Genomic DNA, 24,861 nt, shown 5'->3' on the forward strand with positions numbered 1-24,861 from the left:
ATTGCCAACCTGTTCCTACATTTACTCAAAGTGCTTCAGAGATGGATTTGAACTCTGCCATTCACTGATTCTTGATTTCTAATATTGTTGGCGTAAAAGAATGTGCTTAGTTTAAAATCTGACTGCTTTGAATGCAAATCAGAAAACCAAGTTGCCTGATCTAAATTGAGGATATATTTCTTCATTATTTTTCTTCACTATGTGAATCTGCTTATGCATCTATGGATCCAGTAGGCAACTCTAGACACCTTATAAGAAAACATGCTTATAAAGATCTATATTTAAGAGGTCAAGAAAGGTTAGCTATAATTCAAGTGATCAATTTCATGTCTTTAATTTTTTTTCCTGATTAGAAATTGAGCTTTAAAACAATTACCATACTGAAATAACATTTTTTTTACTAAAAACACTGAAAAGCCTGATGGTAAAATTTGGGGTTTTAAACATTTTATTTTAAGTTTTTGTATGTGTGTTGTGGTTTTTTGCTGGGATTTTTAGGACAGACTGTGTTTTAACTGAATTTCAAGATACCTGGCATAATAATTTGATTGTTAGGTCTACCTTTTCTTTCTCTTCTTCAAGTATATAAAATTTGTATTTTAACATTTTATATAAATGTATATATGTGTAGCATTAAATGTTTTCTAATTTGTGGGTTTTTTTCACTAAAACAATGGCTTCTGGTATTTTTTCAGGTGTCCAAAGATCTTCCAGAAAAACAGAAAGAAATAGAGATTCTGCTAAAGGATTTTGTTGAACTTGATCAACAACTAAATCAGGTGATATTGTGGGTAACACCTGTCAAGAACCAGCTAGAGCTTTACAACAAAGTGGGTCAGCCAGGAGCCTTTGATATTAAGGTAAATTTCCCTCCCATTAAAAAAAGCATTGGAGTACTTAGGGTCAAAAATTCAGTTGCAACATCAGCTGTATAGTGTTTATTAATGATGTAACTTTGAGCCAGAAGTCAGCAATAGTTCCCAGAAGTTCAAAGCTCTATGAATTAAGGAAACATTTTATTATTTTCTGTTGAATGGTTTCTAGTGAGAGGGCTGATTAGAACTAATGGTTCCAAGATGATATATGAGTATAACCTATTATTTTTGCCATATTATATACATGCAAAAATAGCCCCAAAAGCTAATACATCAAATTTTAATATACAGTGAACTAAAATTCATTATATCAGTGTTGAACCATTAAAGCTATTTCATTAAATCTATTATGACTATATGAAAATCAGAACATTTAGGACCATAATGCAATTCTGATATTTAAAGGAAAGATATTTAACTGCACAGATAACACTCCAGATTCAATAAAGGAGATTATCTAATAACTGTGAGAAAAATATTTGTAATCCGATCACTGATATAGATTTAAGTATAAAAAATATGCCTGTGTACAGATTGACTGAGGCTAGAGGAATTAAGGGTGAAAAATACTGCCTAGAATCAAGTGTCCTGCTGAGTGTACACTTAGATCTTTTGGCCTTGCTCTTTATCTATGCATACATGGTCTTCAAATAAACTGAGGAAATATTTAAAGTACAAGATATCATCAAAATCTCTGAGGTTATAGTTTATAGTAACTCAGCATCTTGTTCACATAGGTGAAGATTAAACAGATGACACTGAGCTTTGTTTTGTATCAATTTGATGGTGCAATTTTCAGTGTAAAATGAAGAAAAATAAAAACATTGAAAATTTTCTTCTCTTGGAAGAAATGGAATAATACCTGCTCCTGAAGATGCGTGGTTTTGGAGAGCATGTTTATTAAGTTTACTTTAACTTAGTTTCTGCTAAGGAACTGGTTTAATGCCCAAACACATTTTAAGCCATGCAATCACATTATAAAAAACACTGAATCTCAAGTCCTGTTGCAGTCCTATAATTGACAGAATGAGTTCAGAAATAGCATTTGTTCCCTTTCTAAAGGATAAAATTAGTGTAACTTTTTGCAAATGTCATTGTATGTTCTGAATGACTGATGGAATTTTGGTTTCAAGAAAACTCCTTATTTCGTGTAGTTTAACAAAAATTTTTAGGTGTTTCAAATATTTTTCTATTTTGTTCCTGTATTTCTAGAATGATTCTGCCATTGAATTTTTATATAAAATGAAAATAGGCCTAAATTTCTGCAAAATATAGGACTATAGTTTTCCATACTAATCGTGAGTGAAATGTTCTGCTTGGCTCTTCCATCTTGCAGTGATGTGACTAGACTATTTCAGAAAAATGGTTTAAAGAACGGGGAAAAAAAAATTAAAAATCTGTAGTCCTGAAATGGAGAGAGGGAGTCATGTATGCCCTGAGAGGTGGGGTGGCAATGAAGAGTTCCAAAGAAACTCAAATATCCTTTCTCTCTGTGAAAGACTCCACCATATTTCCTTCCCAGATAAATTTATATCACTTTCCTTTTTATCACTTTTTTTTTTTTCCCTTTATATCACTTTTTTAGAGTGACCAGTTTTGGTTGTAGACAACTTAGCTGTGATTGTAAGAACTTTAAGGAATAGAAGGACTACTACTATTACAAGGACTGTAATCATATGAAGTGTATTTGCTTCTTATCTGCATTTTATCTATGTGGATTGCTTTTAAAAGCCATAGATTTAACTTCTCTACGATGTTAAATTAGGTTTATCCAGACTGTAGGTTTCTTTTGATAGAGAGACATTTTTACATTTAAGACACTTTATTAATTATCTCTGAAGGCAGATTATATCCTCAGAACCTTTTTTTAAGATTTAGCAGAGTAAGACCATTAATAACTACAAAATTCATTAAGAATAAGTAGATACAATTTAGGAAAGCAGCCTATTCTTGACAGTGTTCAACTTTACACTCAACTTCAAACATACACATCAAAATACACATAAATATAAACATTTCAACATTGTTGAAATGTTTATATTTATGTGTATTTTTAAATTGGTATCCTAATTGCAATTCAAACTAATTTAAATTGCTATGGCTAATGTGTACCTTTGAAAAACAAAGGTGTGCATCCTACCTATGGAAAGGGTGTGTCTTTTTCTCTGGAATTCCCAGATGCTGTATAAATATTCTACAACCATTTTAATGCCTTCGCCAATATCCAAAAAACACTGAAGTATCTCCTACAGGATTTCATAACTCCTTTTCTCAGAAACAAGAGTGACACTTATGATCACCTAGTAGAATGAAAATCATAGTGATAGCATTTTTAGAAAAGAGACTGGATACAAAATTTTGCAAATATTCTTTTTGGACATTCTAAAAGCTTGGAAGCTACGAATCAGAAGTTTAAAACTCGACATCACACTTGTAAATATAGCACTGGAATGGAAAAGACCAGATTTATGTAATCCCTCAGGAAAACCAGACTATTTTGATTATAGGATTTAATATAGTGGCTTGCAAATTTTAATTTTAATTTCACTTGAGACATTGTCTTCTATGAAATTTCTGTCAATGTTCTTCATACTCTTACTAAGCCTGCAAGGTAAAGTTCTACTTTCTCCTCAACCATTAACTCTTCTCCCTACTCTTTTGTTTTCTAAGTTGTTTTTTCAGTAAAAGAGTTCCAAAATTAACATGAATAGGTACAAACTTTAAGTATTGTAAGGTTATTAATTTCTAAAAGCCACAAAATATTGAGTGTTAGAAATTTTCTGACCTCAGAAGCAGGTTGAAATAAATGGTAAGAACATTTTGGGGTGGATAGGTAGAAGAGAAAAAGGACATGGATATGTGTTTATTTTAAATGTATGGCTGGTGTGTCTTTAGCTTGTTAGCAATATTATGTTGAAGCAATATGCCTATTTTAAAGCAAGTTTCTTGCATTTTTAGTTATATTTAGCAAATTTCAATTACAGAAATTTGTGGTAACTGAAATTCAAAATTGATATAAAAAGTAAAGTGCATCTAAAATACCAATTATCAATATTCTGAAAGAATTTTCCAAAATACGGTGGTTTCTTTCTCACAAAGCCATAGCAACCTTTGCCTCTGACATGTAAATATAATCTGATAACTATAATTTAGTTTTCTTCCTTAAATCAAGGGGTATAATAAATGTAGGTCCTTATCAGATAATCTGATTAACCTTTTAAACAATATTGATCTATATAATACATGCATAATAAGTATATAAAGGAGAATATCTGGGTAATTTCACTTTCACAACTTACATTGATAACTTTTAATTTCTCTGAATTAATGCCAGTTTAAAAGTTCATAACTCTTTTCCACCTACCTGCAAAAATCAGCTATTTAAAAGAGATGAGAGTTCCCTTAAATTTACTTAGAAGAAAAGTTAAATAAAATCTCCAACAGTGTTAACCTTTAATGGTGGCACAAAAGTAATTCTATGAGAGTAAAAAGGGTGCAACCAAAGGCAAAATTATTGCATGTTACAGAGAACTTGACAAAGTAGGACTTTGAAGACACAATACATAATTGGGCTTGGTGACAGGTAGAGCAATTAAAATCCTTCCTATACCTCTTAAAAATTCATCTCTGTTAGTAATTATGAAGTGCCCAGGACCATTTATTGGTCTAAAGGTTGAGCGGTGCAGCAGAGCTTGCATCCTTTCAGCAACAATCCCAACTCCCCCAAGAACAGAGTTGCATCCAAAGTTCCTGTTGCTACGTCTGTGACTGGTGCTAATCCCCGACCATGCCTGGGCATTGCCTCAGACCTTGCAGTTTGTCCCATGCTGGAAGCAAAGCTCACAATTTAATAGTGTGGATAGTTATGCTGAATAACTTGAGCATATGCCCTCTCCCTTTTTAGTTCATTACTTCTGTCACCGCATAAAAAATCAGGGAAGGATGAAAATTAGTTATACTAAAATAAAAATTGTTAGGATTTAATTATTGAGATGTATCTACTCAAATTAAGGTACAAACAGGATCATATGCTGAAGTCAAAAATACAGATTTTATTTAACTGTAAAATGTGAGGTAGATAGAATGAAGTAGAAAGGAGAGGGGAGGGAGAGAGTGAGCAAGAGGAGGAGACAGAGATGAGTTGAGCAGAAGATAGCACCACCCATGGATCCAACAGTGTCCTGCTGGTCTTCCTTCAGCATGGGCATCTCAATGGTGGGGGCCTCAAGTACATTTAAAACTTTTCACTATTTAAAGACTCTTGCAACCAAAGGAATTAATGTTCGTTGGCCAAATAGTTCATGGTTCCAGATGCTTAATTCCTGTTTTTTCCTACACTTCAATCTCAGGTTTAGTAAAAACATACATAGACAGACAGGCTCTTTCCTACTTCACATTAATGCGATTAGAAACCAGAAGAATTGAAGATGCAGACATAAAGAGGTTGGACAAGTCCAGAATGTTCCTTTGTCACCCATGAGGAGTAACACCTTGTGGTGACCAAGGTACATACCAGGTCACTTCGTAGTCCTCCAATCCCTGGAACATTCTCATTTGGTGTTTTGGGCAACATCTTAGCTTCTAAAGTATGTACAAATGTCAGCTTTAAAAGCAGCAAAAAATGTTGAGATAAATGTGAACATTATTAAATTGTAGAAACAAAATTTTTAGATATTCAGTCCCAGAAAGCATAATGTACTCTGCAACAGCATTTACTATAAAATATATCTCCTGCTGATTTTTTTTTCCTTTCAGCTCATTCTTCTATCATAACTCTACACTTACCTCAAAGAATTACAGTATGGCTCAGCAAACTCTAATATATTTTATGCCATTATGATTTGTCCTCATAATTTTCTTGGCCAAAATTTAGAGGCTGTAGTGCCACAATTAGGACCCACACCCTCAGCTTTAATAACTCATTTCTCAATACATAAGAAATGTATGTATTGAATAAGAGTAGAGAAAGGATCCTTCATTCTCAGGATGTAGAAAACCTCTGTACTAGTGTTTTCTTCCCTTATTATTTTCATCCTTAATTGCAGTTTTGTTCTATAAACTGTCAACTTTAAACATATTTTTAATTTAAGAAACTATCCAAATAAATCAACATTGAAGTGCATATTTGCAGGCTACAAATGTAAAGTATTAAGATAGATCTTTGTTCTTTTTGTTGAATATTTTTTCACCACATTGATGTGATCATTTCCAATAATAGCATAATATGTAGACTGCACCTGTGAAATACTCATGTATATGCATGGGGAGAGCATGAAATCTACATCTTTAAGAGAGTCTTGACTCCTCTGCTACTTGTGAGCACTGGAATGCTTCCAGGTTTGCAGTTTACCATCTTTTCATGCATGTAGAATATATTTCATAATGTGTCTTTTATAACTCCGGTTGCCAAGCTTGACAGTATGTCTGTCTGGGTTTGTTCTTTGACCTGGGTTTACCCTCATTCTGATAGCTATTTTGCATGATTTAGTATTCATACTTCACAAACTTAGATGGTATCATCATGAATTTTCAATTTTACAAAATGGTGCCAAGGAAATAGTACAACAGTTGTTTACATTACAGCATGGAAAAAGATTGGAGTAGTTAACAGAACAGCTCTGTTTACAATACAGCTTCTGCCAGTGTTGGTATCTAAGCTGTGGGTGCTGCAGCCACAGTCAGTGGATGCAGCCATGGCAGGAGAACCTTTCACCAAAGACATGGTGAAGCTAGCTCTTACTATGTCATTGTTTTTTACATGCTGGTAATTTTTTTTTTTCAAACAGTAACTCCTCTCAATACTATTGACTGTGTAATGCCGTGATTTTCCTGGTCCTGCTTTCAATTTATGTTGATCAACTTTATTTTTCTTAGCTATTTTTCTTCCTCTGTCAATAAAAAAATCCACAGCTAAAGATGTCAATTTTCTAACTCCTGCGCATTCAAATACCATGGTTTTGCTGGTTTTATTGCCACAATCTTTATTCATATAAGTAAACCGGAGTCCTAGGAAGTGATGACTGCTTTTCAACTCTTAATGCAACCATATCCCCACAGTGTAAACCTGAGGCTCTGCAGGATAACATGGGTGACATGAAATACTGTCTGTCAGGGAAGGAATTTTGACATGAGGAAGTTTTATTTAGCATTTTCAGATCTGCCTGGTTCCTGACCCTAACAGCACTATCTCCAATTTTATCTTGCTTCTTGGGCTCTCTAAGGGTAGCCTTGCTTCTTTCAAGTCTGTGGCAATTTCATAGTATTTTGATATACATTTCCCAGGGTACTTTGGTGGTATTTTGGGCTAGAAATGTGTAGGATATCCATCTAACAGCAGGAGATAGCAGATTTAACAGCAGAGAAAGCTCTGTAGCAATTACTGAAGCATGGACATCCATGAACTTCTAATAGGATAGTCTCTAGCTTCCCTTTTAACCTAGACACCACTGACAAACATTTTGCCAGTTAGTTTGGTTTTTTTTTTCCAAAAACTATTAAAATTAAAAAGAGCCTCTAAAACAAGCCCACAAATATTGCTGGGCTATTAAGATATTATATGAAACACTTATACAGAAAAAATTTATAATTCCAGCATGCAGTATGGCAATGCTGCAGCTGACTTTGAACAGTCAACAATTTGTCATCTCTGAGATATGCATAGCAATTGTAGAGTTGGTTCAGAGAAAGGTCAGAAGATACTACTCTGGTCATCCAGTCAGACCTGCTTTATAAAGTCATCTTTTCTGTTTTCTGCCTTATTTTCTGCTTGAACTGCAACACACCTCTCTCAAAAATAATAATTAAAAAATCCCAGATGAAACCAAACCAGCCAAGACTGTTTCTAATTTCCACATATGAACAGTCATCCGCATCTCCTGGTAAATTACTTCAACAGTTGAGTTAAAAACCTGCACATTTTTCCTCAACTGAATTTATTTAGCTCCATCTTTTTGTCACTGCTTTGTTAGACAAACTAGAGAGAGGCCCAATACTGTATTAATACACAGTAAAACTAAACCCTGTTTGTTCACCATCAGTACTGTTCAAATTCAGACAAGTAAGCAAATATGGAGTATCTAATTAGCATTAGTTCAAAAAACAAATATTGTAGTGGTCAAAGCAATTATTTTTTGGTCCCTAAAGGGTTATCTTTAATCACAAGCTTTTTTTGGCTAAGTCAGGTAATCAGAGTCTAAGTAGGTGGCAAATGTTGCTATAATGGAAGTTATAGTCGCTTCTTCATTGTCTCTTTAATGGAACATTTAAGGACATACATGAGCACTTTGAAATGTTTATTCTGATCCAGTCATCCAGATTTAATATACTTAAACCTTTTAGGGATACGTTATTCTGAACATGTGGATATACACCTATATTTTACACTTTGAAACAGCCTTGCCTACAGCATCAACAATCTGTGGAGCTCCAAAGTTATGGCTCAAGGAAGTTGTGCAAATACTGACCTTTATATCATCTTACTGACTGTTCTGTTGAGATTTGTTTACTTCAGTAGCAAGAAAAAAAGGGAGAACTTGGAAGTGATGCTGCTCTAGTTGACAGCATAAGAAAATACCTTCAGAATATCTAACCAACTTTTTTTCTTGATTTATCCCAGTTTTCTTTTTCCTCTAAATATTTGTTTCTGGATAGTCCTGTTCAATCCCAATTCTGTGTATGACAGGACCCCAAGTCATTAAGAGTTTTGATTAGAGATTGCCAGATGTCTTGATTACAGGAACAACCCTAGAAAGCTTCAAGTCATAGTTAAATACATGCTGTATTTTGAAGAACAGAGTGAGAATAATGGGGTTTTCTTAAGTGTATAAAAATCAGAATGACTGGATAAGACATATCAGAAGTAAAAGCTTTCTTACTACAACCTACTGCAACTGTGACTAAGATAAAATTAACATTTTGCAATCTGTTACAGTCAGATTGCATTTTTTAAATGTAGTCAATGCAACATTTGTGATGTGTTAAGCCTTTAGAAAAATACTTTAAGTGGGAGTTAAAAGCTTTTTTACAGCCAAAAAATAAATCCAATTTCTTTCTAATATGTACATAGTAAAGATGCTTTATTGTGTTGTGATGTAGTCAACAAGATATTATTAGCCAAAAACAATTTTAGAAACTCAAATATGTAAAGAATGAAAAGTATGTTGTCTAGTAAGCTAAGAAAAGCTTACAAATTGGCTATTGCTTATTAGATTTTAGTTGCTCATAAATTTTAGCTGCTGCTGTGGATTATTTGTTTATTATTTAGTGTTTGAAATCTAAGGATCAGTATTTTTGTAAAGTCAAACAGTTAAAGTCTTCTGAAAAATTTTAAATTTCTTCAGCCCTGATCAATTAGCAAAATAAAACATGTTGTTTTCCTTTGCTCCCCAGTTTTGCAGTCCAGAAACACCTTTGTTGACCTAGAAAAGAGGTATCTAGAACCTCTGATATCTTTTATTACTGATAGCAATCTTCATTTAATAACGTTTCCTTTTTTTTCTCCATCTGAAACATTTTAAGTTTCTGAGGCAATGAGATTTTATGTAGTGAATTCCTACTGCAAATGCAAAATTTTGAAAGAACAAAACTGCTTCAGAAGAAAATGAACAGTAATATTTTAGTGCTTAAAGGAGCCCTGGAACATACTCGAAACTTGCCAAGGATTTGTGCACTTTAATTTTGAGGTTTGACTAGTGTAATCCAGAAAACAAAGGATAAATTCTATATTCTCTACATTCTATATTTTAAAAGCCATTTCACCTTCTTAGTTATCTACTATATTCTTAAAATCAGTACTTTTAGATTGTAGAAATAATCTTAAATTAGTGGAAAAAAGTCCATTTACTAGTTTGGGTCAAAGTGTACATAAAACAGGAGCTTTTTTTTTTCTGACTTCTTTTTCTTTTCTTTTCTTTTCTTTTCTTTTCTTTTCTTTTCTTTTTTTCTTTTCTTTTCTTTGTCCTTGGCAGCAAATGCAGAAAGTACACACAAAACTTCTTATGAGGAAATTAATTAATTATTCAAATTAAAATACAGATATTTTATAAATAAATTAAAATACAGATATATAAAGAAATTAATTAAATTAAAATACAGATATTTACCCATACCCAAAGCACAGATATTTACAGATATTTACAGACATTTACTCCATATTCCTCTCTGTCTGGTTGAACAAGCTGCACAGTGTAGTAAAGGCACATATCAAGTAAATGGTGTTTAGATTTTCTTCTTTTGCATTTCTGGACTTTATTTTAATAAGTTGCATATTACCATTGTATGCATTTACACGGGGTTCATTTACATTTAATATTTTCACAAATTCTTTGCCACTGCAATGATTTACTCTTTTTAGCATCAAATGGCCTGGGATGCTCAGCTTGATTCCAGTTCCCCTGCTGTTAAAAGAGGAGCTGAATCTGCTCTGTTCCAACCTGAGGAGACAACTCCATCCTTCATGTTCTGCAAACCTCTGTAGCTGGTGCTCCTTTCCTCTGCAGGAGAGCTCAGGATGTGTGGGATGCAAGGAAGGGTATGGGGAGAGGGCACAGAGCAGAGGGAGGTGGTGCTGCCTGCTCCTCCTCCTCCTACCTGTTGAAAGCCTTAGGAGTCATCATCCCTCCTTCTAACCATAGGAAAAGGTTAAAGCTGCACTTTCTGGGAATCCTTTCTGGTCTTTACTTCGGCTCTGCCATTTTCCCTGGAGAACAGTTTTCCAGGGTGACTGTGACAGATTTAGGTCATTACAGATGTTGAGGACGTGGAAAAGATGGACAGAAATGCAATTCCCATTTAAGGAATGGATGGAGAAATGACACTTCTGGATAGGAAGTTGAGTTGGCGGAATGCAGAAATTCATGTTTCTACTGCTAGCTCACTGAAAACCCTGCTGACCCTTTCAAATCATCTTCACCAGACAATATAACAAACCACTTTACATTTTCCAGCCACCTTTAACTCTAAATCCTCTTGCAATCTCAATGGTCCTTTCTCCCTGCTTACTCAGTTTCCCAATATTTTCCCTTTACTCCCTCCTTACCTCTGGGTCATCACTCACTCCTCCTGTGCTCCTCTACACTTGAGTCCTTTTCCATGGCATATAAAGCCTTGATTTTTGCTTATACTGCTTCAAACTCTTTCTGAGTGTAGAATTTATCTCTGTTTACTCTCTGTGGTTGTCACTTTTCCTATATTTTAAATAGCATAATGAGTTTATTTTTTGGCAAATAAAAACTGACCACCCTTAACAAAAAGGGAATAGCCTTTTATTTTTAAAAATTAACATGCATTTGGATTTTGTCTTTGATAACTTTGAATGACAATAAGAAGGCCGTCAACTCCTGTCAATCACTTCATTATATACTAGACAACCTTAAGTTAGAACAGAAGAGAAGAGAAGAGTAAGGCTGAGGAGCAGCAGACCTAATTCTAGATAAACATAAGAAAATTACTCCACAGGAGAGAATGAAAATGCCAAGTGGACATTGCTGTATTTTTCATCCATTAGTGATCATTTGTCAGGTTTTTTTTGACAATTTGGACTCAGATAAGTCAGATTTTTACACTTTACTCATTTTTTTACCTTTTCATTTTGCTAACATACTTTTAGAGTAATAGTTTTAAATACAATAAGAGGTAGTGTAGTTTGTCTATAAGAGCACATCAGGGATATGTAACTCAGAGATCTGTCTCATATCCTGGCATCAGTGCCTGATTTGGCAAAATGCTGAAGTGGGAAAACCTCTGATGATGACATTTATGCTACCTTTATCTTGGTATTCTGTGCCTAAATCAGTTGTGGCTCTTCCCTGAAATTTTCTTATGGGACTTCAAGGAGCAATCCAATCCATGTTTTGTTTGTGAGCTTTGAGCATTTAAACCGGGTGTCCAAATCTCTTCTGAAGAAATCTATTCCAATTGCAAGAATAATAAATAATATTAGCTGCAGGTGGCTTGTGAAAATAAAGCAAAACTTTCCTAATGAGTAATCCTTTTAAATTTAATATATAACAGAATTTGCAGCCATAAGGATGGATTGCAAGCACTGTGTCCCAGCATCTCAGGAAGTTAAAGATTTTTGAAAGGTGATCAAGTATTTGATGTGTAGTAGTACTGTTTTTATTGGAAATAATGGATAATAAATCAAGACGTGATTTCATTGTTGAAAGCATAACCTTTTAGAAGTGTGGGTGAGTTAGTTAGAAGTTAGTGAGCTAGTACTTCAGCTTAGGTTTTTGGCTTCCTCCTTGTACTACTGATAACAGCTCAGGCACTATTCAAAGTGTTCTTAATATAAGTAAACAAATAAATACAAAAGCAAACTTAGAGAAATGACAGGGCAGTTTACCAAGGCTTGAGTGAAGTTAATACCAAAACTGTAGTTTACTTCAATGTAGTTATGTTTTCTAAGATAAGAAATTCCCTCTTCTATTCAACAAAACACAGTTTTCTAACATTTTCACTATTTTTTTCATAAGTTACATTCTTAACAGTAAACATTCTATCTCTTCAAAACACAGTTCTTGAAAGTTCTTGGATATATTCTTGATAATAACATATTATTTATGAAAGAGTAACTCTTCTTTTGTAAGATTATACTTTTTTTCTCTACTGATCACAAGCAATTTAAAATACTGGAATCTGAAGAGGAGCTCATTCAAATGAACACTTACAGCTGCACAAGGTCCTATTAGTTTTGATTTCATTTGCTTTAGGTTAATTGCTGTGTAATAAATACTAGAAACAGGCAATGTATGTCTTCACAGTCTTTTGTACATTGGAAATGATACAAAGTTTTCGTACCTGATAGATATTTAAATGTTTGATTTTGCTGATATTATTTTGGATGATATTTGAGCGAAAATTGATTTATTTTTCACTTGCTGATTCAAGTTAAAATTGAAATTTATGCCTAAAGTGATCTTTGTTCTTTCTCACACTAAAATTAGTGATAATGTGGAAATCACTCAATCCTGTTGCAGATTTTGTGCAAAACTTCCAAGTAAAGGCAGCTTTTACATAGGGTGCAGTGCTGTAAAGCTTAACTCTTGTGAGATGCTCTTGTTAAGAGTCAGTGATTTTCACTGGAAAAATGTTGCATTTCAAGATGCTTGGCAGGGCAGGTGGGAATACTTTCTAGAGTTGTTGTGGGTTAATGATGGCAGGCAGCTCAACCCCACACAGCTGCTTGCTCACCACCTGCCCCCTCCATCCCTACATTCCCAGTGGGATGAGTAAAAGAACCATAAGAGCAAAGATGAACAGACTGGGAGGTTGAGATAAAGACAGTTTAACAGGTGAAACCAATCTGTCCATGCAAGCAAAGCAAAGAAAGAATTCATTCACCAGTTCCCAAGGGCAGGCAGGTGTTCATCTATCTTCAGGAAAGCTGGGCTCATTCATTAGAAACAGTTACTTGGAAAGAAAGGTTCTTTTACTCCAGATGTCCCCCTTTCATCCTTCCCACAGCCTTTATTGCTGAGCACTAGGTTTGGGCTGGGATATCCCTTTGGTCAGTTGGGGCTGGCTCTTGCCTCTGTGTCCCCTCCCGGTTTGCTGTGCACCTCCAGCCTGTTTGCTGATGGAGCAGCATGAGAAACAGAGAAGGCTTTGAATTTTTGTCAGTTCAGTGCTACTCAGGAACAGCTGAAAGATATCTGTGTTATCAACACTGTTTTCATTGTAAATGCAAAACATGGTGCCGTCCAGGCTGCTGTGAGGAAAGTTTGGTTCATCCCAGCTATGCCCAACACATCCATGTAAGCCTGGGCCCAGCTGAATAACATTTGCTTCCTAATTAATTTCATTCTTTTTAATAAGAATTTTCTTTTTTCAGATGAAATCAATGATTGTGATTCTAAAAAGATTGACTTCTGAGAACATGCTTATTTATGGAAATTAAAACAAAAGGTGCCACCACTCAGAGTGTGGATATAACTTCTCCATTTTCATTTGCAAACCAGGCAGTTGAAAATGAGCCAATAGCATTCTTTCCATATTATATGAACATAAATTCTATTTACTGAAATCTACCTCCACTTCTGCTGTTGAAGTAATGTACTGGGGCAGTCTTTGCCATTCCTTCCAGTGAAACTGTTGGAAGATAAATGGTAGAAATAGATCTTCATGCACATTCTTTTAAAATGATTTATCAAAGACTAATACCAGAAGATGAGTATATCTAAAACAGGTGACAGTCAACAAACCAGTGCTAGACCAGCAACAGATTTTGGTTTTGATTTCTTTCCTAGTTCCTTTTTGTAGCCAGAAACTCCTCTGAAAATTATTCTTTTACTAAACTTGAAAAGAGAATGAAAATTTGCAGCTAAGCCCTGACTAAGAAAGACAATAATAAGCAACTAAGAAATTGATGATAAAATAAATAAATATATCAATTCTTCCCTCGCAAGTTAAATTATTTTAAAATCAGTTTATTGAATAAAATTTCATTATTTATGCAATAAGGGAGGATAAACTCTGATTTCTCTTTCCTGTTTACAAGAAGAAATTTCATGTCTCGATATTTTTGTAATTATCACCAAATTTCACTTGCCAGTCAAGGTGCTTGTGGTGTTCCCCATATCTGCTACTATGTTGATCTAAATAACTTTGCTTCCTCCAAACCTGCTCTTCCTTAGCACCTAAGAACACAAAATACTAAGAGAGAGCTAGTAAAATTATTGTGACTTCCCTTATTTTCTTGCATGAATTTCTCATTTTGTTTTTCTGCCAAATTTCCTTTTTCTCTGTCGGTTCTCTTGGGTTTGTTATTATCTCTTTTTTATTATGCACTGTAAATAAGAGAGAATCTGCAGTCTTGGTGGAACAAGAGCAGCTATTTCATCCTGTCCTGTCCAGTCTCAAACTAAAATATTCTGAATCATATCCAATCTCAAAGAATTCTGACTGCACCTTTTTGCAGTCCAACTGGATGATTAACTGTGCTTATCAGTATATGACCACCACAGCCAAATTCTTTTCATATCCTGTATCTGCAGGTCATGTCTCTACAGCTAATAATTTCATCTATCTTCAGTACCTCCAGGAAATTTCCTTTTCAGGATAGACAGCTGCAATGGATAGATAGTGATTTCTCTGTGTAGGGAAAAATTACTATATTTCATCTCCTCTAGAAGTACAGAAGAAGCTCACAAATTTCTGATAGCCAGCAGGAAAACATGCTTTGGATAAAACATTTCACTCTGCAGAATGGTAGGGTTTGCAATTTCAGGCGCTTTGCAGGGCCTAAATTTTGGGACCTTCTTAGTTCCGTTTCTTTGTGGAAGATTTCCTTATTCTTCTCTTTCCTTCCCTTTTCCAATACTAGGAATTAGGCATATTGGAGGGAACAGAATAATGAAAAACACCAAGTCTTAAAAGACATGATATTGGTATATTTTACAAACTGCACAAAGGCTGCACTTGTAGGTTTGCAAAGTGGTTATGAACTCCAAAATTGCACTTTTAGAATAAAGACGTCCTTCATGTAGTGGTCTTTTCTGTGTAAGAATTGTTCTCTCTCCACAATATTTCAAAAATTTTCCAGATAGGTCAAGAATTATAGTTGTATCCATTTTCCAGATTCTCATTAAAAACAGGTGTCTTTTGTTTGCATACTTTACTCTTAAAAGCTGAATGTATCTCACAATATTCTTTTCCACATAAAGATAGCTTCCAACATGGGCTTGGGATCAAATTCTATTGTCACGCATTTAGAGGGTCAGTCAGTTAATGTAATAGGGGAAAGAATTATTATTTTATTTAATCATTAAAATGGCATTTTTAGAGGCAGGTGCATAAAACTTTGTCCACTAGTTACAGAATAATTTTAGTGATAAACTAATTTTACACTACTTTGACCTAGGCCACTAATGGAATGGTCTTTAAATTGAATTACTTCAGGGGCTTATTTTGTACTATTTTTCATAAATCCCTAAGACAGGAGGGATTTATCTGAATATGTAATTCAGATGTTCACAGAGCATTTTATATCTATATAGAGATAACCAAATATTCAGGAAGTTATCAAACCTTTTCATCTGTTACATAAAAAGAACAGTAGTAAGAGCTTGCTTTTTCTTGAATTTTATCTAAATTGATTAAAGTCTTTATTCAGGAAGTTTAAATATTGGCAACTGCATTTTTCCCCCAGTGGATAAGGTTCCAACTCAAGATGGCCACAGAACTGTTTATAGCATGTCTTGGATGTATTCTAATAATACTGTAGAAATATCTAAAGTGACTCCCAAGAATGCTGCTGACTGTACTGTCTGACCTGCCATCAAGATCTGATGCTCATTGTGGTACAGCTGAACTTTGATGTATTTTAATTAAGTCTCCTCTGACCATTCTTCTTTATGGTGGTTTAGCTTGTTATCCTGCTCCATGAATGAGAATATGCAGAGCTGAGTCAAAGGAAAAAAATAGGGCACTTTTTTAGAATCAGAATTCTTGAAAACGGGAATATATTCATATTTTCTATCTACTGCCTTTTTTGGTTTTTTGGGGTTTTTTTTGCATGTGAGGCACTCAGAACCTCATGAATGTTTGCTGGAATTTCACATTTACAGGTGTTAATAAAGAAGGATAATGTTGTAGGTGAAACCTTCCAAGGGGAATTGAGGGCCTGTATCCAAACTGGATCCATCCCACAGAGAAGTATTTTGCCACCCCAGGGTCCAGATAAGAGACATGATTAAGAGACTCCCTGGACTCTGATAATTACCCACTTCTGGTTGTCCAGTGGTAGTGACAAGAAGTTCTAGAGTAATCAAAAAGGATTCCAGGGCACTGGATGACTGGTTGAAGGGACAGGAAAAGGAACATTTTCCTCAATCCCTTTGGTAGCAGGGAAGAATTCTGAAAGGTCCAGGAGAACACATCTGGCCAATACATGTCTTAAAGATTGCTGTCATTGGCCTTTTTGATCATGGGTTGGTTGATACAGCACCAGCCCCATTGGAGAAAGATAGAATTCACTTGTCTAAAAGGGGGAAATGTTTGCAGTTTGCAGGAGTGTTGATCTTCTGGAGGGCAGGAAGGTTAACAGAGGGACCTGTACATGCTGGAACAATGGGCTGAGACCAGAGTCTAAACAAGGCCAAGTGCCAGATCCTGCCCTTGGGTCACAAAAACCCCAGGCAGAGCTACAGGCTGGGGGAAGAGTGGCTGGAAAGGTGCCTGGAGGAAAAGCACCTGGGGATGTTGGTCAGCAGCAGCTGGACATGATCCAGGTGTGCCCAGGGGGCCAGGGAGGCCAATGGCACCTGGCCTGGATCAGCAATAGTGTGGCAGCAGGACCAGGGCAGGGATTGTCCCCCTGTGCTCGGCACTGGTGAGGCCACACCTCAAATCCTGTGTCCAGTTTTGGGCCTCTCACTGCAGGAAAGGCACTGAGGGGCTGGAGTGAGTGCAGAGCAGGGCAGCAGAGCTGGGGAAGGGTCTGGAGCACAGGTCTGATGAGGAGCAGCTGAGGGAGCTGCAGTGGTTTAGCCTGGAGAGAAGGTTGCTCAGTTTGATCTCTCCAACTCCCTGAAAGGAGGTGGTAGCCATGTGAGGGTCTGCCTCTTCTCCCAGACAACCATCAATGGAGCAAGAGAAAATTGTCACAGGCTGAGCCAGGGGAGGTTCTGGTTGGACATGAGGAAGAATTTTTGCACCAAAAGGATGGTCAGGGGTGAATATGCTGCCTGGGGAAGTGGTGGAGTCACCATTCCTGGAAGTGTTCAAGATGTTCAAGTTCCAAGCACTACATGCTATGGTTTAGCTGAAGTGGTGTTTGGTCCAAGTGTTGCCTGTAATCAAAAGAAAAGCTTTTCCAAACAATGTTAAAGTGCTAATATAAAGAACAGTTCTTTAATTAAAGCTTTCAGATACACAAATACAGCTATGTAGGCAAGAAGCATAGGATTTCTACAATTTTTATAAAGTTAATTAGTCTATCGATCAGGTACACCCAATTGCACACCAGTTGCCCTGGTGACCCACCCTTGGGCACCTTGGAGTGTCTCCAGGCAGTTCTTGTTTTGTCTCTCAAATGCTGGTGCAAAACAAGATGTCCTTGTTAGAAATTCTTTTCTTGACAATAAGACTAAACAGAATTTCAAGAGTGTAACATAACGTCTTAGAAAGAGTTAGCTATTGTTCTAAAACATGGAAAATGGTAAGAAAGTTCTAGAAATTCTAAAATTGTATATTAAAATTCTACCAAGCTACAAATAAATGAAAAAGCTAAAAATCTTTAGGTATCAAGAGGTTGGACTTGATCATGGAGGTCTTTTCTAATCTTAATGACTCTGTGTGCATGAAAAAGAAGATCCATCTCTGAGAATTCTCATTACAAGTTATGCTCTTCTACATCTAAACACATGAAAATCATATTTAAATGTAGTTTTCTATTATCATGTTTAATGTATACAGAGATTTATATCTGGTTATTTCATAAAATTTTGTTTGAAATTAAAAGCAGCCAAATAGTTTTAGATTTTAGATTTATTATATTTGCTTGTTACACATCACTGCCTTGTCTTGATAAGTAAAGGGAAATTGCTTAGTGCTTCTCTTTTCCTGTGAATAAATTCTCTCCCTTAAATTTCATTTAACGTACTGTCTTGCTAAAAAGAGGTCATGAAACAACTTGAAACAAGAGGTTTTGAAGCAACTCACTATTCTAATTTCAAAGTTGTTTTTGTTTGGGTTTTTTTTTGTTTGAAGGCTGTAATTAAGATTCCATTTTTGTACTGTATTTCACTGCGAAGACACAGGTTTAATCACCCTGAACTTCTTCTACTGTCCCAGCAGAATATGTCCAAAGGATGTAAGCTCAGGGGAAATTGATCCCATAAGTTACCAGTGTTACCAGAGAAGGTGAATCAGTGCTTGTGATTTTTAATATAGACCAATTTCTTAGTTGACTGGGCCTCCTATAGTATGTGCAGCAAATGTCAAACAGTCTGTGTGTCTCTGCTAGGATAGTTTCCATCCTTTGAAATAACATATGACAAGCCATGAAATTTTATCTTCCATTGGTATACACACCAGAGGTTTAGTCAATATATTGGTTTCAGCTAGGGAATAGGAATTTTCTGAGTTCTGAGCTGTATCAATAGACTTTCATAGTCCGGATGGGGCTGTAGACAAGTCCTTGCCACTTTTTCAGCCTGTAACTTTTTTCAGCAGGTTGAATTGGCGTGTTGTTGTAAATGCAGAAGCCACTGTGGCTTATTCAGCAGCAGGCTTTCATCAGATTGGATGCACTACTTTAACACCACTGAAAACTCATAGATAGTGCATCACGGATAAAGGTAGCCTCTGATTCTTGTTTATACATGTTTGAGAAACAGCAGTTTCCAGTGATGATGTATTTTAATTTGCCGTATGTGTGAAAAGTTGAATTAGCATATTCATCACCCAGCCCAGAAGCAGCACTATGATTGCTTTCCCAGGCAGTTCATAAATTGTGCAATTCCAGCAGTCAGCTCTGTCTCCCAGAGACAGCTCTGCATCCTCCCACAGCAAAGTGAGTGTGAGCACTTGATCAGGACTTTAAAACAAATATGACTTTGGTATCCTCTAAAAGCTGGTGGAAATGAGCATCTACAATTCCTACTAGCTTCAGCAGTAGCCTGCCCTGTGTGATGAAGATTAGAGGTCAGGGTCTGCTCTGGGAATATGCTCTTCTCCTGGATCCTGCATGGCCTAGATAATAACTGTGGTCTTTTTTTGTGTGCAAACTATCAGAGGCTATATTGTGGTCATTACCATTTTCTTCTCTTAGGGGATTAAATGATGGAGCAGAATCCTGTAACTACTCTCTTGCCTGTCAACCCTATTAATAGGGTGTCACCTAGCAATTGGATTTAAAATTGCTGGAAACTTGTTCACTGGGCAGGATTCATCAAGGGGCTATCCCATCAAGCAAAGTACTGGGCAAAGAGTTACTACAGCAATTTTGTGTCAGATGTGTACTTATTCAAAGTAATTTTGTTATGTTTTTAATTGATGGTGGGATTAGCGACAATCAAAGTATTTGCTACTCTGAATGATACCTGTTAATTTCAGCAGTGTCCAAATGAATGCCAAGATATTGAGAACTTCTTTTTCCCCTGTACTCTTACCTCTATTCTTACTGCCACATATATCTCAAAGGAAGCATCATGCTGTATTGGATAGACTTGATCAATGCATTTTGGTTTAGGTCAAGGCCCCTGAATTTGAAAGATCAGATATATAAGGTTAGTTCATGTAACTCCAGAAAATTGAAGAGCAAAAGGAACCAGTGTTTTAACAACTCAATGCATTACACCTTCCACACTGGTTACAGCCTGAAAGAAAATGGTTTCTGTGCTCCTAGACCAGTCCATGGTGAAAAACAAAGTCCGGTGAGGGTGGAGGATTGAGAAATCCACTTCAAAGGCATAGTCATGCCACAGGTTAAACCCTCAGCATAGGCACATCCACAGTGTTCTTGGTATTCTTGGACTGTAGGAGTTTTAATGTGATTTTCCTGCTACAGAATTTGTTATGGTAACTGATGCTGTCATAAAAGAAAATGAGTATTTGAGACATGTAGAATAACAGAAGAGGAAGTATTGGCCAAATACTGCAGAGAGTTTAGTTTAAAGAAAAAAAACCAAAAATCCCAAAACAAACCATGAAACAAAAACTAAGTAACAATTATTAAAATGCCAAGCTTTCATTAAGATAGGGAGAAAATTACCTCTTCATTAACACTCCTTGATTATTTTTTTTCTTTATGTGCTGAATAGGGAAGTAAAAAGTTAACATAGTATTGAAACAGAAAGAAAATAAGACTTTAATGAGGGCTTTATCAAAAGGTTAATAAACTCTCACTCGCCTCAATATCTCAATTTTGCAGTGCATTGTTTTTCAGTGCTCATTCTCTATGAATCCTTACAGTTATATTTCAGTAACATTAAAATGTGTAATAAGAAAAAATGAAATTGAAACATGCTTCAAATATCATTGCAAGAAATCATTGCATTCAAATATCATTGCAAGGTTTGATTCATTTGTTGTTGATAAATAGTATTTGAAAAGAAAAACTAAAGATAACATTGAATTTACTAATCTTTATTTTAAGTGGTTGTCCATAAAGTTTTGCCAGGAAAGTTTTAGGGAGCATTGTAGACATACTTTATATGTTGAGTTTCAACATAGGAGCAAAATGGACCCTTTTTGGGACTTAAAATTGTATGGACTTCAGCAGGTTTATTGCAGTAAAAAGAACAGCAGATTTTCACCAATAAAACAATGTGTTTGTTAGCTCAGATAGTGACATACCTGGCACATAATCTTGTCTACTGTCACATTTATGATAACTGAGAATGTGGACAGAAGATTAACTTGGAGAGTCAGTGGGTAGTCAGCAATGATTACGACAAGGTAATTAACCTATATTGTAGATGGGTGAAGAGAGGAAAAGAAAAAGACCCCAACCAATTCATTTTGATAACTCAGCTATTGTTTCACTTATATTACTAGAGAAAAAATGAAATAAACCATGAGTCTTGGAAGTCCAGGTGTAGTTTATCTTTTCTTTTACAATTTTCAGTAGGTTTGGATTTTTGTGTTGGTTGGTTGGTTTGCATTTTTGTCTTAATCGTAGACTTCTGCCCATTATTTATTTGCTCAGTGCTTGGCAAAATGAAGCTGCTGTATGCTAGGAAACATTATTTGGGATTTCCTTATGTTAGCACATGGATTACACCTTTCCAGATTAAAAAAGAAATTGCTAGAGAATATGCTGGTTTTAATTCAGTAAGGCGCTGTTGCTAATGGTAGGTGCCTCCCTGAACCTTTAGGAACTGTCACTACTATTGTGCATTTATTTTTAGTTAGTTTCTGTAAGTGTTTTTACTACCTTAGTGGAAGTTTAATACTCACAACTGCAGTCTTCTTTGGAAATTTTTAATCTTTCTAAACTCAGTATCATTGCATCTCATCAGACAGTTTTAATGCGTCACACCGTATGAAAAAAATATTAACAAGTGCACTTTTCATCAGCTGGTGGTGTAAAATAGACAAAACAACAGAGCCTCTTAAATGAGATTTCTCATGCCTGTCTTTCTTACTATGAATTTGTGCTAGCTTTTTATTAATTTTATTGAAATTTTCAAGATGATGTGACCTACCACTGTTTATTTTGGTAACCTCACTCTTTCCATCCCTCTTTGCTTTTGACTTTTCTGGTGATCCTCTTTGTCCCTAGCTGCCACTATCCTTGTGTTTATCCTCACACCAACTCTGAACAGAATCTTGTCTACTGGTGTTTTACAGCTTCCCATGGAGTTTTGGGACTATTCAGTCTTACTACTTATACTATGGTTAATCTACACTGACTATGTTTTTATTTTTCAGGAAACTGAAGCAGCAGTGCAGGCTAAACAGCCGAATGTGGAAGAGGTTTTGTCTAAAGGGTGTCATTTATACAAGGAAAAACCAGCTACTCATCCAGTAAAGGTAATGAAGCAACCTTTAGCAATATCCATTGCTGTGTAATAGGTTATGCTTCCCCTGTTGTACACTTGTCCTTGATGTGCTCTGCTTAAAATCAATGAAACAACCTGGCAAATGGCATTTTTTCTATTCTGTGATGGCATAGCCATGGAAAATGTAATGCTCCCAGCTAAAAATCTTATGCATATTGTGATGGGAATATTGTTTATGACATTAAGGTTGTTTTACTTATTCAAGTGTAATTCACACTGACTGAAAGGAAATGCAATTTTTGTTGTGTAATTAATGGCCACATGTACCTTGCTTTTAAACTGCTTTATTTTAAATTTCACTTTCAGAAATTTTGTCAAATTAAAAAAATAATTTAAATTTTCCAGAAAAGATGGGAGTTAAGTTATAAACAAAGTACTTTGCGTTCTTTTTTTTTTTCATTTTGAAGGAAAGAACACATGGCAACATAGAACTTTCCCACTCAATTTCTCTGCCAAATTTTATCTAGAATTACTGACTTGATTCTGTTTTGCAGCAGAGGACATATTGTTTGGAAGGCTATGCCTCCCAGCACTTCTCTTTTAGAAAAATGTACTGTAGAATCCTTATCTTCAGCTTACAAATCAGTTATAAGGGGATATTTTACATGCTTTTCCTAAAGACTATGAGGACCTTCATTGAGACTAGAGTGTCATTTTCCATCCTGTAGAATCTTGAAGTTATCAGCAGTTATCTTCCCATGTCTGGCTCAGCTACTTTTCAAGTAAGAGACCAAACTAGTGAGGTCAATACCATACAGCCAGAACTTGGTCTGGTTTCTAGGGTTATTACTGCTAATTAAGTATCTGTAAACATAATGGTTAAGAGTTCCCAGAAACAGTAATAGTGACTTATTGATTACACTAAGTATCTATTACAACTGCTTCTGACTGGGCTGAGATAATAAACTTTGTATTTAGAGCTTTTCAAAATGTACAGCACTCCAAAACCACAATTGGCAGAAAAAGGGTTTCTTCACAAAGATAAGATGTCTGTAGGTTATCTCCGCAGCGAATTTCTTGTTTTTCTGTCTCTATTTAGTCACTATAGTTGGAGTATTATTTTCCTACTTTTACAAAATTTCCTCTGAATTACTTGTCAATAGATCACCAGCAGATATCCATTCACAGGAACACGTGAATGAACCCACTTTTAAAATTAATGCATGTTTAAGAATTATTTAGTTTCTCATCTTCTTTCCTGAACAGAAATGCGTGAGAGTTAATATCCCCTTTGGTATATGTGCATTTTTAATCCCCCTTTGATTGCATTTTACTTGTTTCTTTACATTCTGTAATTTATTTATTTGTGCAACCTGTGAGGTTAATTTCTGGTTCAGTGGTTATATGCTGTTAGGACTCTTGAATTGCTTTCTTGATGCTGTAGGTAGGTTTCCATAAGTCATCATTCTTCCTGAGTTACTTTCAGCAAAGTCTGCTATTTACATGTTTAAATACAAACTTTTTGATTACCATCAAAATAATTTTCTACATGAAAGGTATTTTGTGGAAGCAAAAATAATTTTTACTCACATTAAGATGATTTTGGAAAGATATTAGCAAGTTTGCAAAGCTAAGAACTCAAAATTTTAGAAAATTGCTTAATTACTGCTGCTCTAGTACCCTTGGTTTAGAGTGAACCCAGTTAAATTCAGCTCAGGATATGAATATCATTCACAGTGCAAGCAGCAATTCAATACTTAGATCCATAGTTCTTATTTAGTGTGTGGCACAGAAAAAAAGGAGACAAAATTACATGCCCTCTTTAAAAGCATTAATTACTTGTCTAGCATTGCTTGACGAATTTGTAGATTATTTAGTTCTCTGGGGCAGCTTTGCTTTTTTCCCTCCATTATTTCCTTAATTCACCACAAATCTTCCCATTCTTTTCAATAAAGTAGAGGTCCTATTGACTTATTCTCACCACAGCCTTTCCTGTGCTCAAAAGCAGTATGTGCCAGAAAATGAGAGATATCCCTGCAATTTATGTGCATTTTATCTGAAATAATGTTCATAGTTAAAATTATTCTGGCATTTCCTAATGCTTAGCTGCTTATCTTTGCAACCTTTATAATATGTTCTCATTATTGTGTTTTGAATGTAAATTAAATCCCATGGATTTATATTGACACTTACATAATCTTATCTCATAGTTATGTCACTGAAATAAGTATATTTTCACACCTTCACTAAGCATACTAAAATAGAATTTTGCAACACAAGTCTGTAAAAACATTTTTGTTGGCAAATGAAATCCTTGTATATGCTGATTCAAGAGTCAAGAATGGGATGAGATGTGTGATCCTTTAAGCACTAGCACTTTAATAATCAGACCTATTCACTTTTATAAAATGGATTTCATGCTTTTGAAATGCATTTTTGTAAAGCTTTTGAAGGTGAGGGAGAGAGAGGTTACTGCTGGTGTCAGTGGCAATAGAAAGGATGTAAGCCCCAATCTCATGATTAACAGCACTTAATCAGAA

At 35.4% G+C, this 24,861-nt stretch overlaps 1 protein-coding gene across 6 annotated transcripts in view; it reads left to right on the forward strand.

Annotated features, from left to right (window-relative positions):
- Positions 1-24,861, forward strand: part of DMD (dystrophin) — a 1,043,683-nt gene that overhangs the window by 675,251 nt on the left and 343,571 nt on the right. For all 6 annotated transcript variants that reach the window (XM_054291254.1, XM_054291257.1, XM_054291256.1 and 3 more), the window contains 2 exons: positions 696-860; positions 22,251-22,352. In XM_054291254.1, the coding sequence (XP_054147229.1) occupies positions 696-860; positions 22,251-22,352 (267 nt within the window). The remainder of the gene's footprint in view (positions 1-695; positions 861-22,250; positions 22,353-24,861) is intronic.

This window comes from Melozone crissalis, unplaced genomic scaffold, assembly GCF_028551555.1.
Source record: "Melozone crissalis strain CALT ecotype California unplaced genomic scaffold, PUWL_Pcris_2 ptg000090l_1, whole genome shotgun sequence".
In the NCBI taxonomy this organism is placed as follows: domain Eukaryota; kingdom Metazoa; phylum Chordata; class Aves; order Passeriformes; family Passerellidae; genus Melozone; species Melozone crissalis.